Here is a 27,202-nt window from a genome sequence, read left to right as displayed (position 1 = left end):
CTTGATGGTGCCGATCTTATTACTCGGCACTTTTAAGCGCAATCAGCAAACACTCTTGCTCTTTTTTGATCACCTCGGATGACCGCTATCCCTCCTTTAGTGGGGAAGGAGTTCGGCGAAGAAGCCTCTGATCGCTATGATCGGGCTTCTTTTTGTCTTCTCTAGATGAGCTGTCTAAAGACCGTTTTCGACGGTCTGACTCATCGGCACGAGAAAACTGGTCCGCAATGTCCCACATCTCTTGAGCTGTTTGCGGACTACATTCCACGAGCTTTCTGTAGAGAGCTCCGGGCAGGATTCCATTTTGGAATGCCGAAATGACAAGTAGATCATTGAGATCATCTACTTGTAGGCATTCCTTGTGGAATCTCGTCATAAAGTCGCTGATCTTTTCGTCACGACCTTGACGTATAGAAAGCAGCTGAGCCGAAGTGCTTCGGGCTTCCGCTTTCTGAAAGAACCTCCTGTGGAAAGCATCCATTAGATCTCGGTAAGATCTAATGCTGCCTTGGGGGAGGCTATCGAACCACCTTCTTGCGTTCCCGATAAGCAGCTCGGGAAACAGCTTGCACATATGGACCTCATTGAGACCCTGGTTCACCATGTTATACTGATAGCGTCCCAGGAAGTCATGAGGATTCACTAACCCGTCATAAGTCATTGACGGAGTTCGGTAGTTCTGTGGTAAGGGAGTTCGGGTGATATCGTCCGAGAACGGAGTCTTCAATGCTCCGTACATGGCGAACCCGACATCTCTTCGGTATGGAGGAGATGGAGTTCTCCTGTGATTCCGGTACCGAGGAGGAACAGGAACATGTCGGGGTTGAGGATTCTTCTTCCTGGAAGACACGGCACTGCTGCGGTAGTGACTTTCATGTCTGGATGAGGAGGGAGAATCCACTGTTTTCGTCTCCGGCTTTTGGCCTGTTTGCAGGAATGTTAAGAATTCATCCTGCTTCTCGGCCAAAAACAACTTGACAGCCTCGTTCAAATCGGGCTGCTGGGAAGACTCGGTGCGACTTCTGGAGTGGCTTGTTCCTTCACCGTGAGGACTGGAGACAGATTTCTCACGAGGCTGCTTTCCAGGCCTACGGGCTGCTGGACTAGCTTCCTCACATTCCTCACGGACGGAAGTATGGGTGTTACGTGATCTGGTATGCATTTTTTTGGTGGAAGATCAAAAACTCGCTTTATCACAAATTTTGTTCTCTGTTTCCCACAGACGGCGCCAGTGATGGATCAGGCGAGTTTTTGATGGTGATGAATGCTGGAAAATACAGATCACGACACAGAGATTTACGTGGTTCGATTTACTGAGGTAAATCTACGTCCACGGGAAGAAAAGAGGGCAGAGTTGTATTGCTTGATCTGTTTTCTACGGCTTACAATACAGACTTGCTATTTGATATTTGATCTCTAGAGAACTTAACCCCAGTCTATCTGATCTAAGTTCTATTTATACATTGAACTAAGATCGTGGCTTGCATCACCACTAATGATGATTGTGGATGTCGTGGAGGTCATGGAGATCCTGCATGGGTCCACTACCTCTTTGTTTGGTCCGCTTATCCCGCGTGAGATCCTGCATGATTTGACACCACTAAATAGATCGTGTAGTGGTCATGAGATCCTGCATGGGTCCACTATCTCCCAGTTCGGTCGAATACTGAGACCGAACTGCTGAACTATTGCCGAGCAGCTTTTGCCGATCTGAGAGTAGAGCTTGATTGGTCGGCTTTTACCGAGCTGTAGGCTGGGGCCGAACTCTTTGGTAATGCCGAACTGATTGGTCGGCTTTTACCGAGCTGTAGGCTGGGGCCGAACTCTTTGGTAATGCCGAACTGATACTCTTCCTTGGGCTTTGGGCTGATGGGCCGTCACTGCTATTGGGCTTGTTTAGTACGTACCCCATCAGTGTAGTCTTGAGATTTTAAAACATAGCTCCTCATCATTTATAAACATAGTGCTGTGTACTAAATTCCTTCCATCATCTTAAAGATTTTAATAATATTAACAGCGTATTTGTTTGTCTGTTTTAATTACCAAGGGTACAATGGATTTAATGACTATTTCTCGCCTTAATTTATAGGCATCTCAATAAATGAAATGGAATGGATGACCCAAGCATTTAAATTGCTCCATCCCCTAAGATAGAGATTTATTCCTTATGATTGAAATAAACTCGTATTGTATGTGTAGGTCCCGATGGATGGGATGCAGCTGTTGCTGCAACAACTGCGGTTCCACCGGCAGCTACTCCGGTGGACATTGCTCCGACTGGCTGAGAATGAAACCTTTCTTAAAATTTTGTATCGTTTATTATTTCTCTAATTTAATTATTTATTAGTATCGTTTTTATAAAATGAGTACAGAAAAGTCAACGAGATTGCTATTTGAAATTCTCATTATTTACTTTTGACATGAAATTAAGAGAAATTGAAATTATAATTTAATTAAATTTTGTATCGTTTATTATTTCTCTAATTTAATTATTCATTAGTATCGTTTTTATAAAATGAGTACATAAAAGTCAACGGGATTGCTATTTGAAATTCTCATTATTTACTTTTGACATGAAATTAAGAGAAATTGAAATTATAATTTAATTCTAAATTCGTGTTCATGAAGGATCCCAATGAAAAATATATAGTATGATGAATTGAATGATATACTGATACTCACTTAATGGTAGTAAATTGTAAGAAAAAAGCTGATCAAATTTTAGTTCATAACACAATTTAAAAGGGTTCTAGTTGGGAAAACCATTGATCTGTTCATAACGATCTTATAACCAATAATTTAAGTAAATTATAGAAAAAATTTAGATGAAATCGTATCTAATATGAAATCGTAAAATTATAGTATGTTGATATCACTCAAAGTAAGTTAAAAGATGTCATCTATTTATAAACAAAAAATATGTTGCTTGGTAATTGAGAAAATCAAACTTAATGATATAATCATTTTATATTAATACTCCTATGAAACAATTATGAAATTTTTTGTATGAATAGTGTAATAACTCTTTTAACTTATATTTTATTATTATAAAATTATCATACAAATGAAAAACTTACTACATTTCAATTATCTTTTTCACCCACTTTATTTCATTTTACATTTTCCCAAAATCGCGTTACTCAATTTCAAATTATTTATATAGATTTTAATATTTTTAGTTTTATGGTTTTATGTTAAAGAACACAAAACTAAAATAAATGACCGTTGCGTTGAAGGGAGTGGATCCCCTGCTGTGGTGAAAACACAGCAGGGGCTGCTGTGGTGCAAAAACGGCCGCGTTTCATATAATTGCTTCTATCCCCTATTTAAATACTGATTTTGGTTACTATTCTACAAAGAAAACGGCGGCTTTTTGTCTCAACCTTTTCTTCAAACTTCATTCTTTTTAAATTGCTTTAATACAAGTTGCCTTAACTAATCCAACTAATCCATAGTAAATTGGTAATCAATATTTTAAGCAATTCACGTTCAACCATGATTTTATTAAATATCGATTCATTACCATTGAACTATCATTATTATTATTTTACTTATTAACATTTCATAATTTTATATTCACTTGCATGCTCATTTAAAGTTTACATATTTAACTACTAATATTAGGACTGATAATTATTAATATGACACAATAATTCTACACAAATTCGTATGAATGTAATGAATCTGGCTCAAGCTTTAATGGATTTGGAGTTCATATCGGGTCGACGCAGAAAAACCCGGTGAATATATATTGGGTTTGGGTTATTCTATAATTATAACTATTAAATTTAAAATATTATACTTAATTACTATTATTTAGATTTAAATCGGTTTTAATCATGTTATAACTGTGTAATCGTGTAATATCATGTTCCGGTTGTTTTTGATTTATCATGTCAAGTCAAACTATTTATATAGTTACTTACGAAAAAAGTGTTTTCAAATTTGATACTCCCTCCGTCCGCGAATAGGAGTCCCGTTTTGCCATTTTGGTCCGCCCACGAATAGGAGTTTCAGTTCATTATTTCTATAAATGGTAAAAGACCCCACATTCTATCAACTTATTTCACTCACATATCATTTAAAACTAATATATACAAGTATGACTTATATTCCACTAACTTTCTTTCACTCACTTTTCTTAATACAGTATTTTTTAAAACCTTTGACAGAAAGAAATGAAACTTTTATTTGCGGACTGAGGGAAGAGTAAATGTTTAGTCAAATAAATTAGAATTGAAATATAACATTAATTTATAACAACATTCATCATACAAGCTGTAACTATAAATTTAAAATAACAAGATATTCATTATTTATAATAATAACCATTAGTTAAAATAAGTTAAAATGATAAATTTTATTACTGAAATTAACATTCAACAAACATTATTATATTATACTATAACTAAGTTTACAATTCAACAAAGTGATAAATTATTCGGATTTCATCTTTGTGGAGTATGTAGACACGAGTGGTGCAATAAATAAGTGTTAACCAAAATTATTGTTCAACGAACTTATGGATAGTAGAAATAAAAGTTTAGATGCAAAGAAAGGGAATAAAGCAATTATATGAAACGCTGCCGTTTTTGCACCACAGCAGCCCCTGCTGTGTTTTCAGCACAGCAGGGGATCCACTCCCTGCGTTGAAACCCCACTGACAAACAAAGACGTCACCAAAGACGATGAAAATCTAGCCGTTGCATTTCCATTAAAACCCCTCTTTTTAAACTTCCTCATTAAATTTGTTTCCAATTTTCATCTCATCACCTTCATTTTCAGCCCTTCTGCCCTAAATCTGTTACTCTGTGATATAGATCTGAAAACTCGAGAGAAAAAAGGAATTATGGCGTCGAAAACTGCCACTAAAGACATCATCACTCTGCGAGGATCAGCCGCCATCGTTAGTGAATTTTTCGGTATGCGCATTGTTGCGTTTTTCAATTGCTTATTTTCTTCTTCTGATTAGGTTTGTGCGTTTCTCCTCTTCGTTATAAATCCTTTACTAATCAAACTTTTTATTTGGGGGAAAAACTATTTCAGGTTATGCAGCAAACAGGTAAGGGGATCTACTGTTCCGTTTATCTCAAAATTTATCTTTTATTTACTCGTATTTAATTTTTTGGGGATGAGAAACAAAATTTTGATTTAGAAATAATTTTTTGTAGTATTTTGTACAATCGTGGATTATATCCAGAAGAAAGTTTTGCGAGAGTTAAGAAATATGGTCTCCCGTTGTTGCTTACTCAAGACGAGGGAGTTAAATCCTTCATTTCGAATCTCACTTCTCAACTCTCTGGTAAAAATTTCAGCTAATGTTAATGCATTTTCAGAGTTGGATTAGTTGGTATGCAGATTGTGTAGATGTTAGTATGTTTATCGAAAATGAATTCGTCTCGTGAACAAATACGTAGAGTGGCTGGAGGCAGGGAAGCTGCAGAGGGTGGTGCTGGTGATCATGAGCAAAGCTAGTGGAGAGGTTCTAGAGCGATGGAATTTCAGCATCGAGACGGATGGAGAGGTCATTGAGACGGGGTAATATGATGTTTTTTTATTGCTTTTTTAAGGTATGTGAAGCTAGTTTGTTGCAAGCTATGTATATTGAATGGGATCTCGATGTTCAGAGTGTCGAGGGAGAAGAGTGATAAAGAGATTATGAGGGAAATTCAGGCAATCATGAGGCAGATAGCATCCAGCATTACGTACTTGCCATGCCTCGATGAAACATGTAAGACTCTTGAAATCTATTGGACACAAATACATGATCAAGATAATATGTATGTGTTATGTCTCTGTCCAAGTATGTGTGTGTTTGATTTTGTTTTTTTGTGGCTGTTGTAGGTGTGTTTGATGTCTTAGCCTACACTGATAAAGATTGCTCGGTCCCTTTTACTTGGATGGAGAGTGACGCTAAGCTTATTGCCAACCCGCAAATGGTGAAACTACACTCTTTTGATACCAAGGTAAAATTTCATTTAGTCCGAATCTGATGGATATGAGATATCTAGAGTGTTGCAAGTAAAATCTGACGTGAGGAGGCTATGTCTCGCGTTGCAGATTCACAAGGTTGACACTCTGGTATCATACAAGAACGATGACTGGGACGAGCCATGAATGAAGATAATAAACCATATGCTGCAGCAGCTTTTATTTTCTCTCCTTGAGATTTCTGTGACCGTATATCATACAAGAACGATGACTGGGACGAGCCATTAATAACTAGACTTTTTGCTGCAGCTTTTGTGTTTCTCTCCTTGAGATTTTTGTGGCTGAAAGGAACAGAACAATGGTGACTCACTCTTGTGAATCATTCATTTATAATTTGTGTTTGTTATGTATGATTGATTCATGGAAGTTGGTAATGTTGCATTGTTTAAAGCTTTGAATGAATTATGAAGTGTGTAGTTTTTGAGTGCATTTTTTGGGGCCAAAATCTCAAACAAACCATGATGCATTCTCTCCTAAATTTATATGCTGAAATTATGAATAATCAGATTCTGAAATTAAATGATCATAAAAGTTCAAAACTATCTATATTATCCAGAAATTTTGAATGATATACAGTGGTGTCTAATTGTTTTACAATTTATCACAAGAATATAACCAAGCATTGAATTATAGCATTTTGACACAAGAATATAACCAAGCATTGAATTATAGCATTTTGACACAAGAATCCATGCTGTCAATATGCCAGTAGCCATCGTTCTCTCTCAGAATAGAATGCTCTCAGTTGATGGATGACACACCACGATACACAGCCCCGGGACATAGCTCGTCCATGCTGTCAATATACCGGTAGCCATTGTTCTCTCTCAAACAAGTCCAGCAACGTCTCGAGAGGAACTGGCGAAAATCATCATCTGTATAGAAGGTTTTCTCCTCTGTGTGCACTGGCAAGTGCTCTGGCAAACAAACTCTAATCATCAGGCCTGCATTGAGGGTTGTCATTTTCGAGCTTTACACGTTGATCAAGGGAACTTCAACCGACAATCACCTTATAAGTAATTAATGTGGCATTTTGTGCAGTACCTTCATCGACGTGAAGAATGTAGTTCCCTATCGGCATATCTCTGTCCAGTGCTCGAACAATATTATCTTCATCTTCCAACCAGAAAGCGCGTTTTGTCCTCAGCCTGAATGCAGATTTGATGGTTTCCTTTATAGCATCTCCACTGCCATCAATACCTATCCTCTTTGTATACTCTCCCATCTTTACTGTTATCACCCTCCCACAGTTAGTGTTTCTTTGCTCACCTGCAGAATATGGAATGTATCGATCATCTAATATCCGTACAAGACTTTAACAAAAGGCAGATCATCCACTAATGTAAACCGAAATGTGGACTAACCTTTTCCAGGAAGAGTATCTCCCCAATTCCATGGAGAAACATTAACCGCATCAGCTTCCGTGATGATGGAAAAAGGATGTGCCTCGAGATCCATATGTGTTTCAGAGTTGAGCGCTGATCCGCCAGAACCTGTAGGCCGAAGATTTTTTTTTGTTAGGAAGTTAGATCATTGCTGCTAGTAAGAGAGACAACAGCTTAAAGTTGATCCTCACCAATATGAACAGACATATCACTTAACATCATAGACATAAACCAGTTCAACAATCACTCATTTAGGTGTTAACGAAATGCCAGAGAACATGGTGTAATCTGGCAAGTAGAGATATTCGACATTCTTGATATGACGCTTGAATTAGCAATAGATCACTCAGTAGAATGAGTTGAGATCTTTATCTTTAACATCTATTCTCATATCAGCCTAATAACTTCCCTTCATTCTTGAGATTTCTGTACAACAAGAGTCCACTGCTCTTCAGCAACATATTAAGCACAGTGACGAAGGAACGACATGCAAAGATCCTATGGACAACGCACATACCTTCCATATGTCCAAAAGTTAGACTAGCATCATCCATATCTGCATAGGCCAAGTAAAATAAAAAATTCAATGGGCATGTAAAGGAGAGAACGTAGAAGATGGTAGCACTAAGTGAATTGATAGAACATGATTCTAAGATGTATAGATACAACTACACTACAGAACTAGTCATCATTTATCCGTGATGAAAAACCTACCACGACCAATCCACGCACATAAAATGTCACAGAACTCTCATAAGTGAAGAAGCCACCACAACAGCATCTATGCTGTAGTTCATCAACCCACTGTCTCACAAAATTTCTACAGCAGAGGGGAGAAGGGTATCACGTGTATACCCTGGTACAGAAAAGCCAGAGTGTCCGGGAAGGCCGGGAAGGGACTGACTAGATTGCAAACGAGAGGTACAATTAGCCCTTTATCTTACTTTATTGGGACATTAAACCCTCAAACTCTTTTTAGTCCAATTTAACCATCTTTTCTTTCCAACATAGAAGTACCGAACTAAGAAAAACCAAATAAAATGGACACTCCATCTAATTGAGTTAGGATGCTTTTCGTTTATTGCTTTACACGGACACGTGGGCTTGCAGTTCTCTACCACAATGGGGGTGACAAAGAAGAGGAAAAATCAGGATGGATGGAAACAAGCAAATTCTGACTGATTTTGAAAATCAATACAGCAACACCAATGTTGCAAAAAAGATTTTGAAAATCAATACATTACTATGCTTCTACTGATTTCATTTCATATCGTTCGAGGACATACAATACAACACTGACTTCTGTTCTTGTAACTCAGCTGCTCAATAAAATAAGAGGAGACTCTACAACTACACATTTCTAAAGAAGACATAGGCCAATCCCTACACTGAATTCCATCACATCATCCCACCAGAACTAGTTCTTCTTGAATTTGAATCATTGATTGTACCAAACAACACATACAATGAAGTGATATGACTCAATGAACCCCTAAACCATCGAACAAGGGAACAATTTATCTCTTTACAGTCAATTTTGAATATAAGATATTCCTAAAAAACAAACAGTATTGAATCAAAGAAAGGGGAAAATCAAACCTAACCTTTCTCACCAACAGATTGCACAAACGAGTCCAATTCAGAATCCTTCCCATTTCCGCCTCTCTCCATCATAAACTCATCGATTTCACTGTAGAAGTTCATCTCATCGCTCCCATCCGCATCAGGATTTTTGTTCTGCTTCACCCTTCTGTACTGCTTGAGCAGATTCCTCCACTTTTCCATACACATAGCCGCCGATCGATCGAACCCCTTCTCCCTCATCGTGGCGTCAATGTAGTCCCAGAGATGCTGGTTGAACTTTGTTGCATGCACAAGATTAACATCAACAACATACATGCATGCAACGTGGGCATGTGTATTAACATACATGTGATCTCAGTGACGTGGCAGGAGTTAGTTGAGTTAGTTAAGAGCAATTGATCGACCAATGAGAGAGCGGGAACACGTGTGATCAACCAATAGGAGCCGAGCTATGATGTGTATAACAATCCGACGTGGAAGATGATCGAGACGAGCTAAGATGCGAGCTAAGATGTGAACTATAAATAGCCATAGTTACTTTGTTTTTGAGCTATCGTTGAAGTTGCTTAGTTGAGAGTTAATCAGCTCAGATCGTGGATCTGGAGCTCCTCTTTGTGTAATCGTTACAATTGTAGACACTTTTATCAATACAATCATCCTTTCATTGATCATTCAAGTGTTGAGATTTGCGTTTTATCGCTGAGTTCGGCAACGCCGAACTAATAGAGGAAGACCGAGAAGAAGTCATTGAGCTCGGCAGTGACGAACTAAGAGAGGAAGACCGAGAAGAAGTTACTGAGTTCGGTCGTGACGAGCTAAAATAGGTCGACCGCGGAGTAAGATCGTAACAAGTGGTATCAGAGCAATCGATCTCCGGACGTAGGAACGGTGACTCGAGGCGCAGAAATGGAGAAGAAAATGCTAGAGATGATGGAGCAGAAAATGCAGGAGATGCGAGAGGAGCATAAAAACGACATTAGAGAGTTGATGCAATCAATGGCAGCAATTAACCTGCAAAATCAGAAGAATCATGAAATGGAAACCGGTGAAGGCAGTAGCAAGGGAAATCGGTATGAAAATGGATCCGATTGGGGAAGATCGACGCGATATGAGTTTCCTAAGTTTGATGGTGACGGTTTTGAAGGATGGATGATGAGAGCTGAGTATTTTTTCCAAGTGGCTAAGGTACCGGATGAGGAGAGGGTTAGAGTGGCTGCGATTCATCTAGAAGGGAAAGCATTGCAGTGGCATAGAGGCTTTGAGAGCTTACATGGAGATATGGCCTATGCTGATTGGCCGTGTTATAGCTCATCTCTAGCAGCTCGTTTTGGTGCTCATGCGTACGAGGATCCTTTGGCTGATCTCAGGAACCTCAAACAAAAAGGTACGCTACAAGACTATATGGACATTTTTGATGAATTATATCCTAGAGCTGGAATTAGAGAAGATCAAGCTTTAAGTTTCTTTTTGTCCGGATTGATTGATGAATTACAAATGCCTGTGCGTATGTTTCGACCTAAGACCTTAGCTGAAGCTTACTCCTTAGCTAAGCTGCAAGAACTTACTGTTAGAGCCTTAGGAGTTAAGGCTAAGGGAAATCAGAACACTCTACAGGCTAGTAGCAGCTATTATTCGAGTAGCAGACCAATGTCAGTGACTGCTACTAATAATAAAGTGGGAACTATGAATAATTGGAATGGAGGAAACAAGGAGAGTAACAGAATTGGAGGGGTTAGAGCTAGTACCAACTTAACTCCTAAAGAAATGGATGAAAAAGAGCAAGGAAGGAATGTTTTTGGTGCACTGAAAAGTTTACTCCAAATCATCAGTGTAGCAAAAGGAAATCATATGTTGTGCAGCTATTGGATGTGGGTGAAGTGGAACGTAATGAAGAACAAGAGGAAGCAGATGAAGAAATTGAGGATGAAAAGTCTGAATTACAGCTTTCATTACATGCGGTTTGGGGTAAGGATGGACCTCAAATAATGAGGATTAGAGGGAAATGTCAGAAGAGGATCTTAAGGATTCTAATAGATACTGGCAGTACTCATAATTTTCTGAGTGCTAAAGTGGCTAAAAGAATCAGCTGTAAGTTACTTCCTGTTAACTCAAAGGCTGTGGAAGTAGCCAATGGACAAATTTTGCAATGTACTCAAAAGTGTAGCAAATTAGAGTGGGAAATGCAAGGGTCCAGATTTCATGCAGAGGTTTATCTTATTCCTCTGGAAACTTATGATCTTATCTTGGGTGGAGAATGGTTGTCTACCTTGGGTGAAATCAAATGGAACTTTAATAATCTCAGTATGATCTTCAATTTCCATGGAGAAGAAGTGAAATTGCAAGGTGAGAGGTGGATACCAAAGGCTGAGCAGTTGAACTTTCTACACATCATGAATCCAGAAGAAGAGGATGTAAATCAGAGGAAATTGAATCAGTGCATGCCTGCTGTGGAAGTTGAAACAGACTACTGTTATGAAATCAGTGTTGAGGAAATTTGGCCTAATCTTAAGTTGATTCTGGGAGAATTTGCTGAAGTATTTGAGGAGCCAAAAACACTACCACCACAAAGAGAGCAAGATCACAAGATTGTACTGAAAGAGGGAGCTGAAGCAGTGAATATGAGACCCTATAAATATGCAGCACATCAGAAAAATGTCATTGAGACAATGATTGAGGAGATGCTTAAGGCTGGGGTTATTAGGCATAGTGAGAGTTCTTTTGCAAGCTCAATTGTGTTGGTAAAGAAAAAAGACTCTACGTGGAGAATGTGTGTGGACTATAGAGCCTTAAATGCCATCACTGTCAAAGATAAATACCCCATACCTGTGATTGAGGAACTGTTGGATGAGCTAGGAGAGGCAGCTTGGTTTTCCAAAATTGATTTGAGATCTGGCTATTGGCAAGTGAGGATGAAGCCAGAGGATATTCATAAGACTGCTTTTAAGACTCATTCAGGGCATTATGAGTTCCTAGTTATGCCATTTGGCTTAACAAATGCACCTGCAACATTTCAGAATCTGATGAACACTATCTTCAGAAATCATTTGAGGAAATTTATATTGGTGTTTTTTTGATGACATCTTGATATATAGTAGTAGTCAAGCAGCTCATGAGCAACATTTGAGAGTTGTTATGGAATTAATGAGGGAGCACAGCTTATTGGCAAAAAGAAGTAAGTGTACTTTTGGGTGTAAAAAAGTAGAATATCTTGGCCATGTTATCTCTGAAGCTGGAGTCTCAACTGATGAGGGCAAAATAGAAGCAGTAAGAAATTGGCCTCAGCCTAAATCTGTGAAACAAGTGAGAAGTTTCTTGGGCTTGACTGGTTATTACAGGAGGTTTGTGCAAAATTATGGGGTGATAGCAAGGCCTCTGATAGAAGTGATTAAGGGTAATGTGTTCAAATGGACTGGAGAAGCACAAGAAGCTTTTGATAAACTCAAAGCAGCTATGACTACAGCCCCTGTGTTGGCCCTACCAGATTTTAGCAAGGAGTTTGTAGTAGAAACTGATGCTTCAGGGTTTGGAATTGGAGCTGTGCTAATGCAAGACAAGCATCCCTTAGCCTTCATCAGTAAATCCCTCTCTCCCAAATATCAGGCTCTATCAGTGTATGAAAAAGAGCTGCTAGCTATTTTGATGGCTGTGAAGAAATGGTCTCACTATTTGCAGAGTAAAAAATTCATCATTCTAACTGATCATCAGAGTTTGAAGTACCTGATGGATCAGAAATTAACTACTCCTACGCAGCAAGCTTGGATGACTAAGCTAATGCACTTTGACTATGAAATCAGATACAAGAAAGGCTGTGATAATTCAGTAGCTGATGCTCTTTCCAGAGTTCCAGAAATAATGACTTATACCTTGACTTCTTTTGTGATTCCTCTTGAGTTGATTGCAAAAATCAAGGAGTCATGGAAACAAGATCCTTTGATACAAAAGATTCTTCATGAAAAACAACAAGACAAGGATTCTCACCCAAAGTTCAGTTGGAATAAAGATGAACTGAGAAGGAAAGGCAGGTTAGTGGTGGGAAATGATGTGATTTTAAAGGCTCAAATCTTGTCTACTTTTCATGGAACTACCTTAGCTGGTCACTCAGGAGTATTGGGTACTTACAAGAGGATATCTGCTCTCTTATATTGGCCAAAATTGAGAAAGGATGTCAGGGAATTTGTTCGATTATGTGTTACTTGCCAGAGATACAAGCCAAGTAACTCAGCTCCATCCGGACTATTACAACCTCTTCCAGTTCCTACTGCACTTTTCACAGATCTCTCTATGGATTTCATTGAAGCATTGCCAAGTTCACAGGGTTTTGATACTATATTTGTGGTGGTGGATCGATTGAGTAAGTATGCACACTTTATGGCTCTCTCACATCCTTTTACAGCAAAAAAGGTGGCTGAGGTATTCCTTGATTCTGTTTTTAAATTACATGGGATGCCCATTAAAATTGTAAGTGACAGGGGAGCCATCTTTGTGGGAAATTTCTGGAAAGAATTCATGAACTTACTTGGAGTGGAGTTGCTATATTCTACTGCTTACCATCCAGAGACTGATGGACAGACTGAGATAGTCAATAGGAGTTTACAATGCTATTTGAGATGTGCTATGGGTGAGAAACCACATACTTGGGTCCATTGGTTAGGATTGGCTGAGTATTGGTACAACACTACATATCATTCTAGTATCCAAATGACTCCTTTTGAAGCTCTATATGGTTTTGAACCTCCTTTACATGTTCCTTATCTGCCGGGTGACTCTAATGTTGAAGCAGTAGATCTGGCGTTAAGGGACCGAGAAGAAATGCTGAGCATACTTAAAAGAAATGTGCAAAAAGCTGCTGATAGAATGAAAAAACAAGCTGATCAGCATCGAGTTGATAGAGAGTTTGATGTGGGGGAATGGGTTTGGTTGAAATTAAGGGAGTATCGGCAGAGATCAGTGCGAGGGAAACACCATAAGTTTGAGCCTAAATATTTCGGTCCTTATCAAATTGCAGACAGAATTGGAGCAGTAGCTTATAAGCTTAATCTGCCCGCTTCAGCTACGATCCACAATGTGTTTCATGTGTCCTTATTGAAGCCGGCTTCTCCACCAACAGGTCCTATTATTGATCTACCTAATATTTCTCATATTAATGATGCTATTCCACAGGCTGTGCTCGATAGGAAGATGGTTAAACGGCAGAACCAAGCGGCTACTAAGTGGCTTATTCATTGGGAAGGGAGATCACCAGCTGATGCTTCTTGGGAGTTCGCGGACGTCATTAAGGCAAGATTTCCTTGGTTCCTTGCGGACAAGGAACCTTAAGGGGGGAGTATTGTTGCATGCACAAGATTAACATCAACAACATACATGCATGCAACGTGGGCATGTGTATTAACATACATGTGATCTCAGTGACGTGGCAGGAGTTAGTTGAGTTAGTTAAGAGCAATTGATCGACCAATGAGAGAGCGGGAACACGTGTGATCAACCAATAGGAGCCGAGCTATGATGTGTATAACAATCCGACGTGGAAGATGATCGAGACGAGCTAAGATGCGAGCTAAGATGTGAACTATAAATAGCCATAGTTACTTTGTTTTTGAGCTATCGTTGAAGTTGCTTAGTTGAGAGTTAATCAGCTCAGATCGTGGATCTGGAGCTCCTCTTTGTGTAATCGTTACAATTGTAGACACTTTTATCAATACAATCATCCTTTCATTGATCATTCAAGTGTTGAGATTTGCGTTTTATCGCTGAGTTCGGCAACGCCGAACTAATAGAGGAAGACCGAGAAGAAGTCATTGAGCTCGGCAGTGACGAACTAAGAGAGGAAGACCGAGAAGAAGTTACTGAGTTCGGTCGTGACGAGCTAAAATAGGTCGACCGCGGAGTAAGATCGTAACAAACTTGAAGGTGCTGAACATGAAATCGGTTTGTTTGCGGAGGGATATGAGGGCGCGGGTTTCCTCTTCACTCCATGTCTCCCCCCGTTTCCTGGGAGCAGGTGGAGGCAGTAGTGGCTTGAATGAACTCTGGTTTGCGGTATCATCTCCGCCGCTGATTCCGGCGATCATGGTATTTTCGTTGTTGAAATCTGTGGCGGATTCTTCTTGTTCTTGATGCATTTCTGATTTCGTTTTTCCTATGAATCGAACTTTTTTGGGGTTTTCTGAATTGAAAATTGAAGTGGAATTTGAGAATTTGAGCCGTAAAGGAGCTCGGAGAATCTGACAGTTAGTACAGTTATGATTTTATGAAGAGATGCTTTGTTTTATTGCGCGCAAATATACATACATTTAATTATCTTCAAAATATTTTAAAGTTCTACTTTAAATTATCAACTTCTTTATTTAAAACTTGTAAAATTACATAAGTTCGCATTCGCGCCATTTTCGGTCAACCACAATTTAGAGTCACATTTTTTGATTATACTCCTCCAAGTGTATGACCTTGGTTCGTTTTAAGTTTTAAGAAATACTACTACTATAAAGAACAATGAATAAAAAAATTATTTTACAATAAAATATGGATGATAAGGGTTAGTAGATGAAAATAATAAAGGATAAGTAAATGAGACAATTCCTAAGTGGATCACTCGTCTCACAATTTCCTTTAGTTAAGCATCCTTAACTTTAGAGTTCTTATGAAATAGATCTTACAATTTCCAAATGCATATAGTTTTCTAGTGTCCATCTCATAAGAATTTCAAAATTAAGTATGCTTAGCTTGAGAAAATTGCAAGAAGAGTGACCCCCTTTCGAAAGTGTCACAATAGGTATCGGTAGAGATGCCCAAGGTTTTCGGTTCCGAACCGGAACCGTGACTTTTTCTTGAACCGGAATCGCCATATTTTGAACCGCGGGTCGGTTCCAGTTCCAAATTTTTCGATGCGAAACCGTCCCAACACCGCCGGTTCTGGACGGTTCCAAACCGGAACCGTGAAATCTAGCCGGAACCGCGAAAAACCACCGGAAACCGGCGGTTCGGAACCGTGAAAAATGCCGGTTCAGAACCGGAACCGGAACCAGAACCGTGAAATAGCCTCACGGTTAGGTTCCGGTTCCACATTTCTCGAAATCGGAACCGGCGGTTCCAAACCGGAACCGCCGGTTTACGAACCGTGGGCATGTCTAGGTATCGGGTATGGACATAGAGAAAATGTTTACTAATCTACAACACTCTAAAATTATTATTTACATTATATGTTGTACAACATACTGAAAAGTTAAAGCTTTCTTTTGTCAATTTTATTTGAAGTAATAAATAAAATGAGCAAGTTCATTGCTAACTCACCTTATTCTTAATGTAAGTTTCATTTCTTGGCAATTTATTTTTGATGATATTGAGTGGTTGTGATAGCATGCATCATAAAGACCTCTTACTACAAGGGGATGAGAATGTTTCCTTACTTTCCAAAAATAGTAGTTTCATGCATGTAGGGAGCTCAAAAAACAACCATATTTAGAAAATCATAAAAAACATTAGACAATCTCCTCTCTGCGTCCTAGCAAAGTAAGGTAGAGACGAAACAAGAGAGGAGAAGATCGATGGATATATATGAGTCGAACGGGCTATCGTGGGCGGATCAATGGGACCCTCAACCGGCCCCATCGGAAATGCCAGAGAATAATAAGGAGAAAGATGATTCTGACAAGTCCAAGAAGAAGCTAATCAACTTCAAATGGGTCAAGAAGTGGTACAAGAAATCCAAGAATAACACTTAGATTTCCATGCACAATGTGGTCACATATATAAGTATATAATTTTAGGATGCTATCTTCAACTGTTTCTTGGATTTGTTTCTTTTTTTTCTTGTTCGAATTAATTCCATATATAATTTTGTTTATTAAGTTCAATTTATACTTTATATCCTAAAATTTCCCTTGTTATTTTAAAAAAATGTATTTTATCAACATGTAACCTAATTTTTTAATTGGAGGGCAGATTGATTATGGCTATGGTTTATGTTAGTGGCAATACTCAATAAGGAGATAGAAGAGAGTGAAGAAATTTGACAGAAAATATTGAACATAAAGTCATATAATACACAATTATTTGTAAATCTACAAAATCAACAAAAATTAGGGAGTCAAAAACCTTGAATGAGAGGAATATTATAATTTCACAATGTTACATGTCCAGGGGCGACCGCCACTTCTTGCCCCCAAGCCGGCCGTTACGAGAGGGAGATGTAGCACGGTTGCGTCAGTTCGAATGACATGTGTAATTTATTTATGAAGTTATATTTTAAGTTAATATATTGTGTTTATAAAGATATTAGTGTTTATTTTCTTACAAGTAAATGGCTAACATGTTAAACAATAACATGTGTAGAAATGGATGTATATGATTTGATAGTGGGCCTAAGTACAATAACGATTGGAAAGTATATATAATTCTTCTACACAATTTTTATTCCAAAAGTGTAGAAATAAACTTTCTACTATTATGAGCCAAGTATTTAAACAATTTAATTTCGCAAAGCTACCTCATAACATTATTTGCAGAGTATGTCACAAATATATATTATAAATAACAAATTGATACTACGTGACTCACCTTTTTTTAGTCTTAATAAATACTAGTACTAAAACTAATCACTCAGTAACATTACCACAACAACAAAAGTTAAAATCTTGAGTTATACAATCTATACACATTCAGTCTCTAGTTTTTCAATCTATGTAGTCGAGCATCCAATAGTGGAAATGGATAGCAAGATGACTACCAAGTATCGTCTTGTTCCGAGATTTAAAGCCATTGAAACTGAAGTGACGACTTACACAATGTCAACCGTTACAAATTTGGTTTCCTCTTTAAACTTGTCTTCTTGCGCGATATAATACTTATAACAATCTGAGCATAGTATATTCATACGATTGTCCACCCCAAATTTATTACCATTAACGGTTGATGTTAGCGCACACCTTTTATAAATCATTTTAAAGTCCTCACATTTCAAACACATTTTAACATCAATGGTGTGATCATCATCAAGTGGAAGATAGAACTTCTTTGTGTTGTAGAAATGGGGCCAGTGAGTACTTTCTTTAATCTTCTTGTTCGTGGAAACCAATAATGAGTTCAACTCTTCAAATTGATCGTGACTCACACCACCATAGATGCCTCCAAGTCTCAAATGTTTTATACCTCCAAATTCATTCTTGTAGTTGTAGGATCTGATGTAATTCAATATGCATTCCAATGTGATCTTTGTACAACATACCTAGAACACACACCTACATAATGAACATATTAGTTGACCACTAAATATCACATTAAATAAGCAAAACTTAAGAAAACACAATTTATTTACTAACATGTGGAAATTTAGATATTGATTTCAAATTCATCAGTTGAACTTCTACTAAGATAGGAAGCATGATACAACTATGTTTTAAGGGTTTAATTTCACCTAAACCCCACCCCGACTAATTTAATAGATAATTAAAACATCTTCTGCTAATTAACTTCACCTGAACCCCACCCATAACCACATAATATATCATATAGAAACTTGCCCAATGTTTTGTAAACCAACAACTGAAGACACAACAATGACAATCATATGCAAGTTATGTAACACTTGATATAAATAAGTGAATAATTGAGTCTAGCTGGACCACGAACCTTAGTTAATCGTCGATTTGCTTCAAGTACACGCTTCACACCATCATTAGTTATTTTGAAGCACTCCACTAAGCTCATGCATTCAAGATTACCCTGAGCCATACCCACCAATTGCATGAGACCAACGTCCGTGATCCTTTCACACAGAGGTCGGTGTATGTGGATAGTCTTCCAAAACAAGGGATTCTCTCGAACAATAGATGACGGGAAATTATAAACCCTTTCTACAGACAAAAGGTCCTTCAGATGGCTAAAAACGTAAGTAAAAAAGCTTCGTTAAGATCTCCTTCAAATTCAAGCGCACCATCTACTTCCCTTGCGGATACCATATCAAGACCGCATCCAACGTTCTCCACATTGCAAGCTCGTTCGACTCCAACATCACCCTCATATGTACTTAACGCAAGATTGTGGTCAAACTGAAAACCGCTAGGTAAATTTTACAGCATGCAGAGAAGGCCCGTCAGTTCAAATTTTACTCCATTTAGCAGTGCTGTAAAAAGCTTTGAACATAACACTTTTTGGATTTTATTCCTTACTTTTGGATTGATTAAAAAAATCAATCGAAATATATTATGACCTGACAATGCATATCTCTATTGCTGCTACAAAATTAAATACCATATAATATTAAGCTAGATAAAGATTTCCATACATAAACTACTATACGTAATTTTTCAACGAAAAAAATTGTCATCATTAAAACAGTCACCAATTTTACGTTATCTCCAATTCTCTCTCCATAAATTATTCTTTCCATATTAAAATATCGAATTCTCATAGTAAAGGGCTTCTCATCATCCCTATAAAAACCCTCATTCCATCACCAAAAATTTCCAGATTGAATCATAAAGAAAGATGATGGAGTATAGAGATATTGATTGAAATCCATGGGTTCATCCTAAAACCAATTGGTGATAGGAGGAGTGGCCCATTAGAATTATATAATGATTTCAGGTCTATGCGAACACCGATGTGGGATAGTTATAATTTTATATCAATTTTCAAGTGCCAACACCCTCCCTCAAACCCTTCAATGTGAACTTGGAGGGGTTGGACTTTTTTTTCTGATCGATTGGGCAACTGTTCCAATTTTTTTCCAATCGGTTGGACCACTGGCCCAAATTTTAGATGTGTTAGATAAAGAATCTTGTAGCATTTTACTTATTTGAGAGTTACAATTAAATCTGATGCACACATCGTCTTTCCATATTGCTGCAATGTAATGTTATTTTCCAACTTGGTGATAAACTCGTATTTTAACTGTTTTATTGGGCATTAAACGTGATGATAATTGGTGTTTAAATGCATATTACTTGAGTTTACGTCCATATTTCACTATAAAGGTGCTTTGATGAGTTTATCCAGTGTTTAAAGTTAAAATAGGTAAAAAGGAGTCAAAATGAGCCAAACCGTGACTGGGGTCTGCTTCAAACGTTAATCTGCCTATCAATATGGGGTCCAAATCCTATTTTGAGAGTACCATTGTCTTCATCATCGAAATAGCTTCGCGTGGGTACCTTACACGCCCCAATCGGAGTTCGGATGAGAGAGATATGACCGATCTACGAAAGCCGCGCGGACTGCCGGGAGCTACCCGGCCGGGTGGATTTTATGTGCAATAATTCCACCCGGCCGGGTGGCCAATTTTGTTCATAAAGAGTCCAAAGACTTCTACCCGACCGGGTGGATTTTATGTGCAATAATTCCACCCGGTCGGGTCCGTCTGACTGACGATTTTTAGCCCAGAATCGATTTTTCTGAGGAAAATAAAAAAGAGAAAGGCTAGGGCAACGAAAATTCATTCTCTCCAAGCCGCAAAAACACACACTCTCTCTCTAGGAAGCACTCTTGGAAGAAGATTGGAGATTCAAGCTTCAATTCCTCCGCCAATTGTAATCCGTATCATGGTTTCCCTTGTTTTTCTTAGTTTCTTTTTGTTATCTACCTTGAACATGAGTAACTAAACCTTTTATGTAGAATTCTTGGTGAAGATGCATTGATTCATAGTTTTAATCCAATTAATTTCGTTTTTATCTTGCTCTTGTAATTGTTTGAATTATTCTTGTGCTTTTTCCTATCAATTGCTTGATCACCAATTGAGAGTGTTAGGATTTCTTAGAGTAATCGGGAGATGAAATATTTAATCTTGAAAGAAGAATAATTCACACCTTAATTCAATAAACTCGGGAGAGTTGAGATTATGAGTGGGATCTTTAATCTAATTAAACCTTTGGGAGTTAGGTCTAAGATTTAGAAGGGGACTTCACTTATTACACCTAATCTACAGATTTCTCACCTCGGGAGGGGGTTTAATCTACAATTGTGATTGATTCAACAATTCTAGAGACTTTAAATGGTAAATTGGTTTTAATTGGGTTAAGCTATGAGTTGTGCATCGAATCCTTGAATTCTGCATATTTCTCCATCATCTACACAACTTGCTTTATCACTCTCTTGTTTATTTGTTCTATTTTATTCTCTGAATTTACATGCTTTTAGTAGTTGTTAGTTTCAAAACCAAATTTCCTGATTGTCTGGATAGTAGTTGAAATTTGTTCGTGGTACTTAGGTTTACACTTAATTGTCTCTGTGGGATACGATATACTCTTGCTTGCTATTTGCTACGATAACCCCGTACACTTGCGGGTATTATTTGGGTAAAATAAAGTTGAGTCAAGTTTTTGGCGCCGTTGCCGGGGACAATTTTTGTGTTATATAGCTTGATATCGTGATAATAATCAAGATTACTACTTCAGATTTTACTGCTTTATTTTTCGTTTAATTTTTTTTGAGTTCTCACATTTGTGTTTCTTGTTCAGGTGTATGCACACACGCTCTAAAGGCTTGCCTCTAGAACCTTTCGATCCGGAGATCGAAGCAACAAACCGGAAGAGGAACGCTTATAGGAGGCTCACACAGAAAGTTCAAGCTTCTTCGCCTAACCGCATAGGAGCATCCTCAGTTCAGAGGGACCTTTCACCCATCCGATCACCAGTTCAGGACCATCAACTGTTTGATCCCGTTTCTCCTAGTCTGATGGAGTACGAAGAGGGTAACAACGGTCCACCACCCCCCTCCTCCCAATTATGCTGAGCTTCTACGACAGCTGGAGGAGTTGCGTCAACAGGTCAACCGTGGACCACCCGTGCCTGTGCAGAATCAATATGTATACCAAGGCCAGGCAAATCCAACTGTTCATAGCAACATCGCGGCCAATACTTTTGAGTTGAAAATAGGACTAATCCAGATGGCGGAGAACATTGCTTTTAGGGGCAAATCCACAGATGACCCTAACAAGCATATCACTAAGTTCATTCAGATTTGCAACACAACAAAGATGAATGGAGTGACAGATGAGCAGGTTCGACTAAGGCTGTTTCCTTTCTCTTTAGAGGATTCAGCAAAGGATTGGTTGGAGAGTTTGGAGTCGGGCTCAATCAGAACATGGGATGCTATGGTAGAGAAGTTTTTAGAAAAGTTTTATCCCCCCAGTGAGGCGATTAAGAGGCAACATGAGATCATTGCCTTTCATATGAACCCTGCGGAGAATATCAGAGAAGCATGGGGGAGGTTCAAAGCTTTGATGAAGCGGTGTCCCAACCATGGGTTAACCCCGACAGTGCAAGTCATTACATTCTTCAAAGGGTGCGTGCCTGAAGCACAACGGGAGTTGAATTTGAGCTCAGGTGGAAATATTCTCTAGAAAGGAGTGAATGAAGCTATGGAAGTGATAGAGGAGCTTGCATCTAATGACGAAGGATGGAGCAACGACAGGAGTAAGGTGCATAGGGTGGCTTCTACTACAGATCATGATCCTATGAGCGCCCTATCCGACAAGTTGGATGCGCTGACCATGAAATTCGACTGTATAGCAATGGGGCAACCGTCTCAAGAACCCCAAGGAAAAATGGGGGACGTGAACTATGTGAATCAAGGGGACAACAACCGGTACTTCAATAATCACCGCCCCAACTTTCAGGGTGGAGGATATAATCAGTTCGGGAACAAATGGCATCCCAATCTCTCTTATGGAAACCCAAATAATGCTCTGCAACCACCCCCGGGGTTCACAGTTACTGATGGAGTGGTTAATGATCCGAAGAAGATGACCACGGAAGACATACTCAAGTCTTTCATGCTACAGTCCAACAAGCTCATGGAGCAGAACAATCAAAGGATGGAGAAGGTTGAGACAGATGTGCAAAGTATGGCCACTCATCTGAAGAACATCGACACACAGATCAGCCAGATTTCCCAGACTGTGAGTACTATTACTCAATCGGGAAAATTCCCTTCGAACACCATCATAAATCCCAAAGAATGCAAAGCTGTGCATCTAAGGAGTGGCACTATTTATGAAGCTCCCTCACTGCCTGCGACCACATCTGATACCGTTCTTGAGCCCAAGGCTGCCGTGGCAGAGAAGGAAAAGGAGGCTGAAAAGGAGAATACTGGCACCACTTTTGGAGTAAAGGTGCCATTCCCGCAGGTACTGAATCAGAAGAAGAAGAAAGATGAACAGTTCACTCGATTTCTGGACATCTTCAGAAAGGTGCATGTGAACATCCCTTTGATCGAGGCACTGCAGCAGATGCCTAAGTACCCTAAGTTTCTGAAGGAGGTGATAGCCCAGAAGACCAGTTGGGGGCAGGTTGACACTATTAATCTAACTGAAAATTGTAGTGCTCTGCTGCAAAGGAAACTGCCTGCCAAGCTGAAGGATCCTGGAAGTTTCACTGTCGACTGCCTCATTGGGGGCTATAAGGTGGAGAATGCTCTCTGCGATCTAGGCGCGAGCATTAATCTAATGCCACTATCGGTGTTCAAGCAACTGAACATCGGTACTTTGAAGCCCACCTCAGCCACACTACAGATGGCAGACAGATCTGTCGCGTATCCAGAGGGCATCGTGGAAGACCTACTGATTAAGGTTGGGGAATTTATTTTCCCTGTTGACTTTATGGTCTTGGACATGGAAGAAGACAAGGGAGTCCCCCTACTGCTAGGACGTCCCTTTCTTGCCACTGCTGAGGCAAATATAAACGTGAAAAGGGGAGAGTTGACAATCTTCATGGGAGAAGAAAGTCAAACGTTTTCCCACAAACCGAGAAGCATGGATGGAAGAACTGAGGTGTGCAAGGTGGTGCGTCTGAAGCACCAAGTGACTACTGAAGAAGGAGGATCGAGTGCAGTCAGAAAAGTGAAGCAGAAGGACTTTTATGAGCCTCACATGGAGATGATGGCTTCCACTGACTCAGAGCCATTAGCATGGATTGATGCAGACCATAGTCGCTCTTCACCGGTGCACGCGGTGATCACTACTGAACCCCCTAGGATGGGGGGTAAAATACCAACTACTGTCAAGGGAAGAAAGATAACAGCTCCAACACTGAAGAAGTCTATCCCGAGAGAGCCTGAAAAGTGGTGGCTCACCAAGACTTGGAACGATCTATTTCCTCATGGAGGAGGAGCCAAGCGATCACCTGGAGGCAACTCTGGGATGAAAGGGGATCTCGGTTGATATTTGAAGACGTCGGGCACACGACGATAAAAAGGTGCGCTGCATGGGAGGCAACCCATGAAAGGTATTTTTTTATTGTTTTATGTATTTCTTTTAGTGTGTTTGCTCAGTAGGCATCACCTCTCCACCAACGTTTCAAACTTATTTCTTTGCGTAGCTTTGAATAAGTTTGGGGGGTGATATGGTGGATGGTGAACATATGAGCATGTTTATTGTTTTCATGTTATTGTTGGGTAGTTTTAAAATTTTTGGGTAGTTTTAAAATTTTTGCTTAGGATTTTAATTGACTTGGATGAAACTGAATGGGGTCGGAGCAATTTGAATTGAATTCAAGCATGTTTGTTGGATGAGTTGCTAATGATGCTTTATGTTAAAATGTTTGTGAAAACTTGTTGATATGACCAAGCATGCTTGTATGTCCTTATTGTGATTTGCCTAAAGTGAATTGCTCGTTGCATTGTCCTTTGCCATAACCTTGTGAGACTTGAGCCTATATATTTCTAAATGTGTGATTATCGTCATTGTGTATATGTTTCTAGAACTTGCTCGCGATCTTCCTTGAGTCTACATAGTGAGTATAGATTTAGGAAGTGACGTTAGGCCATCCGTTCTAGCCTTGTTTTTACTTTCACCCTAAAATAAAAATCATAATCCTTTGTTAGCCATATTTGAGCCTAATAGCCTTTTTCTTTGATAACTTGGGGTTGTATATATGCTTGAAAATAAGTTTGGGAGAAAAGAACACTTTTGGATGATAAGAAGAGTTTAAAGATGAAGTATTGGCTTGAATATCTTTGGGAAAGTGGATGTATGCTTTTAGTTGTGAAAAAAAAAGAGTTGTAAAAAAAAAAGAATAATTTGGTGGTATAAGCTAGGCGAAGCCTAGAGGGGGTATAAGCTAGATGAAGTCTAGAAATGCGTAAGAAACCAAGTTTGGGGGAGAATTGGTAGATGAGAAGAGTCTATAAAGACTACTGAGGAGTTGAGTTGTTTTAAGAACGAAGTTATTATAGTTTCGAAAGGGATTATAAGTCACTTTGGCCAAATTTTCCTCACCTAACCAAAAAGCCTACATTGCAACCTACAAATAAGACCTTTCAGATCCTTGATTTATAGTCACAAAATAGTAGATGAGAGGTTAGATTTCGAGCAAGCCTATGGTAAACTATGCATGATTGATTGATTTGAGAGCTTGTATTTTACCTATACACTTTGAGAGTGGGAGAATTATACTACATATCTATCTTGTGAGGGCAAATTGACAAGGTTGCATACGTGTTAGTAACTTGAAGCAATGATCAGTTGGTTTACATGTGTGTGAAGTTATTGATGCATGCTATTGTTTATTAACTGAGGCAATGATGAGATCCAACTTATGTGTACGAGTTTATATTTGATTGTTGTCTGCTTCTTGTTTGAGGACAAACAAGTGATTAAGTTTGGGGGAGTTGATAAACTCGTATTTTAACTGTTTTATTGGCATTAAACGTGATGATAATTGGTGTTTAAATGCATATTACTTGAGTTTACGTCCATATTTCACTATAAAGGTGCTTTGATGAGTTTATCCAGTGTTTGAAGTTAAAATAGGTAAAAAGGAGTCAAAATGAGCCAAACCGTGACTGGGGTCTGCTTCAAACGTTAATCTGCCTATCAATATGGGGTCCAAATCCTATTTTGAGAGTACCATTGTCTTCATCATCGAAAGAGCTTCGCGTGGGTACCTCACACGCCCCAATCGGAGTTCGGATGAGAGAGATATGACCGATCTACGAAAGCCGCGCGGACTGCCGGGAGCTACCCGGCCGGGTGGATTTTATGTGCAATAATTCCACCCGGCCGGGTGGCCAATTTTGTTCATAAAGAGTCCAGAGACTTCTACCCGACCGGGTGGATTTTATGTGCAATAATTCCACCCGGCCGGGTCCGTCTGACTGACGATTTTTAGCCCAGAATCGATTTTTCTGAGGAAAATAAAAAAGAGAAAGGCTAGGGCAACGAAAATTCATTCTCTCCAAGCCGCAAAAACACACACTCTCTCTCTAGGAAGCACTCTTGGAAGAAGATTGGAGATTCAAGCTTCAATTCCTCCGCCAATTGTAATCCGTATCATGGTTTCCCTTGTTTTTCTTAGTTTCTTTTTGTTATCTACCTTGAACATGAGTAACTAAACCTTTTATGTAGAATTCTTGGTGAAGATGCATTGATTCATAGTTTTAATCCAATTAATTTCGTTTTTATCTTGCTCTTGTAATTGTTTGAATTATTCTTGTGCTTTTTCCTATCAATTGCTTGATCACCAATTGAGAGTGTTAGGATTTCTTAGAGTAATCGGGAGATGAAATATTTAATCTTGAAAGAAGAATAATTCACACCTTAATTCAATAAAACTCGGGAGAGTTGAGATTATGAGTGGGATCTTTAATCTAATTAAACCTTTGGGAGTTAGGTCTAAGATTTAGAAGGGGACTTCACTTATTACACCTAATCTACAGATTTCTCACCTCGGGAGGGGGTTTAATCTACAATTGTGATTGATTCAACAATTCTAGAGACTTTAAATGGTAAATTGGTTTTAATTGGGTTAAGCTATGAGTTGTGCATCGGATCCTTGAATTCTGCATATTTCTCCATCATCTACACAACTTGCTTTATCACTCTCTTGTTTATTTGTTCTATTTTATTCTCTGAATTTACATGCTTTTAGTAGTTGTTAGTTTCAAAACCAAATTTCCTGATTGTCTGGATAGTAGTTGAAATTTGTTCGTGGTACTTAGGTTTACACTTAATTGTCTCTGTGGGATACGATATACTCTTGCTTGCTATTTGCTACGATAACCACGTACACTTGCGGGTATTATTTGGGTAAAATAAAGTTGAGTCACTTGGCATTGCATTCATTTCTGCCGATGACTTCTTCAATTTTGATGTTTAAAGAAGAGGTTTCAATATCCCCCTCAATTCGAGCGCGGACTGAGGACAAACAATGAGTTTGTTGCGAAGTTTAGAGAAGAATTGGTAAGAAAGTGGCTTGGTGGATATCTGCAATTTGGTCGGCAGATGAAACATGACGAAGATCCACTAATTTGTTTTG

General features: G+C 38.8%; 4 protein-coding genes across 4 annotated transcripts; 3 read left to right on the top strand and 1 right to left on the bottom strand.

Moving 5' to 3' along the window:
* The first annotated feature begins 4,612 nt into the window (after positions 1–4,612).
* LOC121806917 (mitotic spindle checkpoint protein MAD2) lies at positions 4,613–6,393 on the top strand. Its single transcript, XM_042207092.1, has 7 exons — positions 4,613–4,922; positions 5,047–5,062; positions 5,172–5,302; positions 5,418–5,538; positions 5,628–5,731; positions 5,845–5,966; positions 6,061–6,393. The coding sequence occupies exons 1-7, from the start codon at positions 4,850–4,852 to the stop codon at positions 6,115–6,117; spliced, it is 624 nt and encodes a 207-aa protein (XP_042063026.1). The 5' UTR covers positions 4,613–4,849; the 3' UTR covers positions 6,118–6,393.
* A 265-nt stretch (positions 6,394–6,658) lies between these two features.
* On the bottom strand, positions 6,659–9,275 carry LOC121809208 (trihelix transcription factor GT-4-like). Its single transcript, XM_042209746.1, has 5 exons — positions 8,981–9,275; positions 7,894–7,932; positions 7,356–7,484; positions 7,036–7,260; positions 6,659–6,935 (listed from the first exon to the last, which is right to left on the bottom strand). Exons 1-5 carry the CDS (start codon positions 9,273–9,275, stop codon positions 6,733–6,735), a joined length of 891 nt encoding a protein of 296 aa, XP_042065680.1. The 3' UTR covers positions 6,659–6,732.
* Positions 9,276–9,866: 591 nt separating this feature from the next.
* Positions 9,867–12,034, top strand: LOC121809207. The gene is made up of 2 exons (XM_042209745.1): positions 9,867–10,691; positions 10,790–12,034. Exons 1-2 carry the CDS (start codon positions 9,867–9,869, stop codon positions 12,032–12,034), a joined length of 2,070 nt encoding a protein of 689 aa, XP_042065679.1.
* Positions 12,035–22,308: 10,274 nt separating this feature from the next.
* Positions 22,309–24,108, top strand: LOC121809205. The gene has a single exon (XM_042209744.1). The coding sequence runs from the start codon at positions 22,309–22,311 to the stop codon at positions 24,106–24,108; it is 1,800 nt and encodes a 599-aa protein (XP_042065678.1).
* Positions 24,109–27,202: the final 3,094 nt, after the last annotated feature.

Source organism: Salvia splendens, chromosome 6 (assembly GCF_004379255.2).
Source record: "Salvia splendens isolate huo1 chromosome 6, SspV2, whole genome shotgun sequence".
Taxonomy (NCBI): Eukaryota; Viridiplantae; Streptophyta; class Magnoliopsida; order Lamiales; family Lamiaceae; genus Salvia; species Salvia splendens.
Note: the sequence above shows the minus strand (reverse complement) of the source record. Positions and strands in the feature narration are given on the sequence as shown.

What these genes read in the sequence shown, in the direction of transcription:
- LOC121806917 (XM_042207092.1), top strand. Translation starts at nt 4,850, where the DNA reads ATGGCGTCGAAAACTGCCACTAAAGACATCATCACTCTGCGAGGATCA. An exon ending in TCTCACTTCTCAACTCTCTG is followed by an intron (nt 5,303 to 5,417) that starts GTAAAAATTTCA and finishes ACAAATACGTAG; the next exon opens with AGTGGCTGGAGGCAGGGAAG. An exon ending in GGAGAGGTCATTGAGACGGG is followed by an intron (nt 5,539 to 5,627) that starts GTAATATGATGT and finishes CTCGATGTTCAG; the next exon opens with AGTGTCGAGGGAGAAGAGTG.
- LOC121809208 (XM_042209746.1), bottom strand. Translation starts at nt 9,275, where the DNA reads ATGTATGTTGTTGATGTTAATCTTGTGCATGCAACAAAGTTCAACCAG. An exon ending in AGATACTCTTCCTGGAAAAG is followed by an intron (nt 7,261 to 7,355) that starts GTTAGTCCACAT and finishes CATATTCTGCAG; the next exon opens with GTGAGCAAAGAAACACTAAC. An exon ending in CATTCTTCACGTCGATGAAG is followed by an intron (nt 6,936 to 7,035) that starts GTACTGCACAAA and finishes CCCTCAATGCAG; the next exon opens with GCCTGATGATTAGAGTTTGT.
- LOC121809207 (XM_042209745.1), top strand. Translation starts at nt 9,867, where the DNA reads ATGGAGAAGAAAATGCTAGAGATGATGGAGCAGAAAATGCAGGAGATG. An exon ending in AGAGTAACAGAATTGGAGGG is followed by an intron (nt 10,692 to 10,789) that starts GTTAGAGCTAGT and finishes CCAAATCATCAG; the next exon opens with TGTAGCAAAAGGAAATCATA.
- LOC121809205 (XM_042209744.1), top strand. Translation starts at nt 22,309, where the DNA reads ATGGAAGTGATAGAGGAGCTTGCATCTAATGACGAAGGATGGAGCAAC.